We start from the raw sequence: 6,101 nt of genomic DNA, 5'->3' as shown, positions 1-6,101 counted from the left end.
AGAAATCCAAAGTCTAGGTGAATTGAAGATTTCCTGAAATTTGGATCGAATTCCACTTCTTCACTCATCCCTAATTATGAAGGTGCTGATGATGATATTGATTATGACGGCGTTAATTATGATGGTGATTACATTGATGATTCTGATGATTAATATAACATTATGTTTTTTTTCAGCCATTGCTAAATTCGTCATGGTTTTTCCCAAGGCAACAAAAACCGATTATGTGACCCTGCGTCCTAAGGAAAAAACTTTAACAAAAATTTCAGTTTGCCTACGTTCCTACACTGAGCTTACCCGAGAGCATTCCCTTTTTTCCATGGCTAAGCATAACTTCCACAATGCTTTCCTTATCTACCCAAATCCTTCGGGCTGTTTATGCATCTCCATCAACAATGAAAACATTTACTACAAAGTGGATCCCGAATCTCTGAAGTGGAAGCACACTTGTGTCACTTGGAACTCCAAGACTGGACTGCTCCAACTCTGGATCAATGGCAAGCGTTACCCTAGAAGAGTTACTAAAACTAGAGTTCCCCTAACACCTCCAGTAAGTGTCATCCTTGGGCAGGAGCAGGATAAATTTGGGGGTTCGTTTGATTTGAATCAGTCCTTTGTAGGGGAAATTACGGATGTCAATATATGGAATTACGTTCTGAGCCCGGCAATGGTCATGGCCTATTTTGCTGACTATTACACTATAAGTGGAAATATCTATAGTTGGGTACGTAAAAAATATACGGTGACAGGGCAAGTTTCTATCTTACAGAACCAGTACTATCGTAAATGATGAAGAGGCAATGTGACCTGTAGTCTACTGATAAATCTTTTCTGAATTCATCACGAAAATCTCAGCTTGCATAGTTTGGTTTTACCATTTGCTGCTTGAAGCCTGCTTTGGATATATGGCACAGTCTAAATCCATAATTCCATTGTTACCTCCTAGATAGCATTGCTTGATGGGGTTCATGGGTCAACCGGTAATGATGTATTTACTGGTGGATACCCCACATTTATGTATAGTCCTGGTTTAATGCTTCTCTTCGAGCACTTCATCTGGAAAAAAGAAGAACCTCTCAAGCAGAGAAGGGCAAACCTCTCATGACTTTTATCGGCCCAAAAGTTTTTGACTTAATTAGTGACTCACTTCAGATCCCAGAGTTGGAGGTTTTAAAAAATAAAATAAAAAAGTTATACTCAGCTTTTCTCACCTCCCGTGTCCAGCACTCCCTTGGATTCCTCTTCTGGCATCCTTGGTTATGTCACGCACTTCCAGGTCATCACTGCGGCCTGTAATGGAGCCCCAGTGGTCACTGTTATGACGTTATGACCCAGGAGGCAAGAGGAGGCCTCCGAGGGAGTGCTAGATGCCAAGAGGATGCCCAGGGGAGGCGGGAGACTGTTTATTATGTTTCAACACCTCCCTTGGGCCTCCACTTGTCACAACCTGGGATCTGTAGGCTCCCCAGAGTATTACAGTTTAATTTCCAATTCGATGGTGTCTTTTGGAAAATTTGGGATGAATCCAATTTGTTCTAAACCATCTCACCTCTACTCCTGAGCATGTGCCATTCTTTATGTATACAGCATGTAAACGCCATCTGCAAATCCTTTAATCTCTTCTTATGGTTAATAAACCCTGTCTTTTTGCATAGATACCGTTTTCCTCTCCTTTTATCCCATCATGAAACACGTTTTTGGTTATCTGCTGGATCATGAAGACCATGGTGTAGATCAGGGAAGCATCTAAACTCAGTCTATAATGTACTATTACGTCAGCAGTAGGAATCCGTTTCCAAGAACTGGCGTGATATTATGTCAGGAAGATGGCACCAGATCAGAAGGGGATGTCAGCTGTAATGGTTGAGATCCATAAATACACAGATTGTGGCCATTAAACCCCTTAGATGCAGCCATCAAAATGACAGTAGCACCTAAGAGGTATTTTTGTGTTTGTTGCCCCCAATACTACCAAATACATTCTTATGGGATGTGAACGTTGTTGATTTTTTAATCAATATTTATTTTTTAAAGTCACATTGCCAAAAAAATGCCAAAAATAACTCTAAGAAATTATCAAAAAAGCAAAAAGTTACATATTACTAAAAGTGGTGCAGGCGGAAACGACATATTCCTGCAAAAAATAAGCACAAACACAGCTCCTATGGTTGAAAAATAAAAATATATATATGCTCTCAGAATATGGTGCCACTAAAACAAATTTTTTGGGAAAATAAGTGATTTTATTGCGCAAAAGTAATGCAATATAAAAGTCCAATATAAATTTTGTATCTCTGTAATTGTGCTGAATAAAGGTAATATGCTATTTATAATGCCTAGTGCACCATAAAGAATTTAGCAGATACAAAGGAGGGCAAAACTGACCTCCACAGTGGCCCCCTCATGGTATAATGTGCTCCACAGTGGCCACCACATAGTATAGTGTGCTCAACAATGGTCCCCACACAGTATAATGTGCTCAACAGTAGCCCCCATACAGCATAATGTGCGCAACAGTGGATCCCACATAGTATAATATGCTTTACAGTGGCCCCGCACAATATATTATTCACCCCACAGTGGCTTCCAGGAGTCCCCCCCTTAAGCTTCTTCAGGCAAAACCAACGAAATTCAATGAATATTTGCGAGGCTCAACACTCAGATTAGTTTTTTTGCTATTATCCAATGAGGTTGCCTTAGTCCCAAGAGAATAATAATTGGAGGCCTAGGGGAGGTGATAGAAAATAACAAATACTTATACTCACCTTACCTCACCTCACCTCTCCTGGACATCCTTACTCCTTCTGGCTACCTTCTGCATCCTCTTCTATCTTCTGCGTGTAACTGAAGTGAGACCCCTCTGACGTCTGGATTCAGCCTATGACTTGTCAGAGAAAATGGCAGGGCAGGGATCGAATGGCTTTCTGCTCCGTCAACAGGTAAGTGAAGGCAGTCGTGCCCCTTGCTATTAGGATTGCCATACCACTATGTTACTCTAAGTGCTAACGGTATTTACTAGAGATGAGCGAGTAGGTATTCGATCGATTACTACGTTATTCGAAATACTCGTACTCGGTCGAATACCACGCAGTAAATGCAGTAAAAATTTGATTCCCCTCTCACCTTCCCTGGCGCTTTTTTTACACCAATAACTATGCAGGGGAGGTGGGACAGGAAGTAGGACAACGTAGGCATTAGGAAAAAAAAGTATACAGTAGAGATGAGCAAGTAGTGAAATATTTGAAAATTTGATTTGAGTAGACCTCAATATACGACTATTCGATCGAATACCTACTCGCTCATCTCTAGTATTTACAATGTTAAAGTGAAAACATATTAGTTGTAGCAATATTATCATAATAATATCTAGTAAAGTATCAGGACATAATCCTGGGCTTCAAATTTTTTAGTTTTTTTTTTTTAACCTGAAGACAGCTGGGTGGAACGAGGATGCCCAGGAGAGGTGTGGCAAGGTGAGTATAAGTGTTTGTTATTTTTAATCACTTCCCCGGAGCCTCTACTTATAATATGTATAATAATAGGGGGGAGAGAGCACTTTGCGCATATAATACTGTGTTCGGGCCACTGTGGAGCATATAATACTGTGAAGGGGGCAATGTGCAGCATATAATACTGTGGGGGGGGGTCATTGTTGAGCATATAATACTATGTGGAGGCCACTGTAGAGTATATAATACTTTGCGGGGGGTTACTGTGGAGTAAATAATACTGTGTGGGGCCACTATGGAGCATATAATACTGTCTGGAGGCCACTGTGGAGCATATTACACCGTTGCAGCATTGTTTACATGCCAGGCGCTGTGCTCCTCACTCACCGTACTCTTGATAACTGCATTTGTGCCCTAACTACACCCTTTTTTGGAAGGAGCATGTAGTTGCATTTAAGAAGTTGCAAAGCCAAGGGTTGTTTCTTTTTTCTTTTTACAACACACAACTGGTGTGGAAACTATAATAAATATCTCCCCATTCTGTTCCTGTCTTCTGCAGAAGGACTAACCCCTTCTTAATTACAATACTGCCTTTAATCCACTGTTTGGATGATTCCCTATGGTAAATGTATTTCCCCAGGACAGCTGTGCGGAGTTCTGGATATCCTAAATAGCTTCCATACTGGGTTACCAGCGTGCATCAGGGTTAACACACAATTGTCTCTAAAAATAATGAAAGACAGAGAAACCACAACTGAAGATATCCTGTATATTATAGAAAAATATGCCGTGCCATGCTATTCTACAGGTGGGTGTGTAGCGCTTGTTTGATAATTTTTTTCTATTTTTTTTGTTAGACCAGTTTGCATCCAGCAGATGGCGCTGTACCATTAGAAATAATCCTATGGCGCAGCTATCTTATATTAGCTAAAAGAAAAGCTGTTTTAGGCCGGGCCCCCATGTGGTGTAAATCCTGTGGCAAAAATTGTGGTGTTTTACAATCACTGCAAATCCCATCCACACATTGCAGTAAATTACAAAAAACGGAAATGCTGTGATTTCCAAAAACATTGCGATTTTGGAAATCGATTCATGTACGGAAATGCTGGTGGTTTCCCTATAATGGAAGCAGCAGTCCTGCCCCCCGCGGTATTATGTTTGCCAAAATAATGGACTTGTAACGGATTTGGTGAAAACTAGAGATGAGCGAGTACTGTTCGGATCAGCCGATCCAAACAGCACGCTCCATAGAAAGGAATGGATGCACCTGGTACTTCCGCTTTGACGGCGGCCGGCCGCTTAACCCCCCGCGTGCCGGCTACGTCCATTCATTTCTATGCGAGCGTGCTGTTCGGATCGGCTGATCCGAACAGTACTCGCTCAACTCTAGTGAAAACAGACACTAACAGACAACAGATCAAATTTCATTGCAATCAATGGGATTTCTAACAGATTTTTGACGGGTCTGTGAGCGTCCATTGTTAACATTTTCTGACGGATGCTAGCAAAGCCCTCTTAAAAAATAAATAAGAAAACAAGATACAAATTGCTGTTTTTCATAATCTTCGCTCCCAAAAAATTAAATAAAAAGTGATCAAAAAGCGGTCTGGTCCGGCTCCCAGAAAAAAGAAGCGACACCTTCAGGCGGATGCCGCGGCCGGTTCAGCCAAGGACGTCCGCCTGAAGACACTCCCTCCCGACTAGGCCCATTCATTTGGGCCTAATCCGTAGCGCAGTGCCCCGACCAGATGCCGGTGCATCCAGTCGCAACTACCTGTTTTTTGGTCTGGAATTTGAGGTGGCCCTTGCATCAAATTCCGGCCTAAATTACCCAATGTGAACCCAGCCTTAGGCTCCATCTAAGGCGTGACATAATAGGCTGCCAGTCAGTACAAGGAGAGCATTATACACCACCATACAGAAGTACTGCAGTGTTTTATCGAAGTGATCAGATGATCGCAAGGTCAAGGTCCCTAGTGGGCTAAGAAAAACAGCGTCACATCAGTTCACAGATTGTGTGTCGCACTGCAGCCCCATCCACATAAATGGAGCTGTGCTGAGATTTTCATACCTCCCAACCGTCCTGATTTGCGCGGGACATTCACGATTTCGGTGACATGTCCCGCGGTCCCGGTTGGAGGGAGGTATGTCCCGATTTCAACTCAGATCTGCGTCCAGAGGACGCAGATCTGAGTTGAATACATACGCGGCTGAAGCAAGGAGCTGACACAGGTCAGCTCCTTGCTTCGCCGCTGAACGCCGCCTACTGGCTTGTAGACGCGATGTGATGACGTCACATCGCGTCTACAACTGTGCGCCAGTGAGAGAGAGAGGCGTGCAGAGTGCAGCGGGGGAATGAAGGAGAAGGTAAGTGTAATGTGGAGGTGGAACGTGAAACTGGGGGCAGATGAAGGAGAGGACGGCATGACACTGGGGGCATGAATCTGGGGGCAGACATGTGGAGACATGAATCTGGGGCAGACATGTGGAGACATGAATCTGGGGGCAGAGATGGGGGACATGAATCTGGGGGCAGAGTTGTGGGGACATGAATCTGGGGGCAGAGATGGAGGGGACATGAATCTGGGGGCAGAGATGGAGGGGACATGATTCTGGGGGCAGAGATGGAGGGGACATGAATCTGGGGGCAGA

The 6,101-nt window shown here is 43.3% G+C and overlaps 1 protein-coding gene across 1 annotated transcript; it reads left to right on the top strand.

The window, feature by feature from the left end:
• The first annotated feature begins 193 nt into the window (after window positions 1-193).
• On the top strand, window positions 194-790 carry LOC142213323 (jeltraxin-like). The gene has a single exon (XM_075281638.1). The coding sequence runs from the start codon at window positions 194-196 to the stop codon at window positions 788-790; it is 597 nt and encodes a 198-aa protein (XP_075137739.1).
• The last annotated feature ends 5,311 nt before the right edge of the window (window positions 791-6,101 follow it).

This window comes from Leptodactylus fuscus, chromosome 7, assembly GCF_031893055.1.
Source record: "Leptodactylus fuscus isolate aLepFus1 chromosome 7, aLepFus1.hap2, whole genome shotgun sequence".
In the NCBI taxonomy this organism is placed as follows: Eukaryota; Metazoa; Chordata; class Amphibia; order Anura; family Leptodactylidae; genus Leptodactylus; species Leptodactylus fuscus.
The sequence above is the reverse complement of the archived record's forward strand: the minus strand, read 5'-3'. Positions and strand labels throughout refer to the sequence as shown.

What these genes read in the sequence shown, in the direction of transcription:
- LOC142213323 (XM_075281638.1), top strand. Translation starts at nt 194, where the DNA reads ATGGTTTTTCCCAAGGCAACAAAAACCGATTATGTGACCCTGCGTCCT.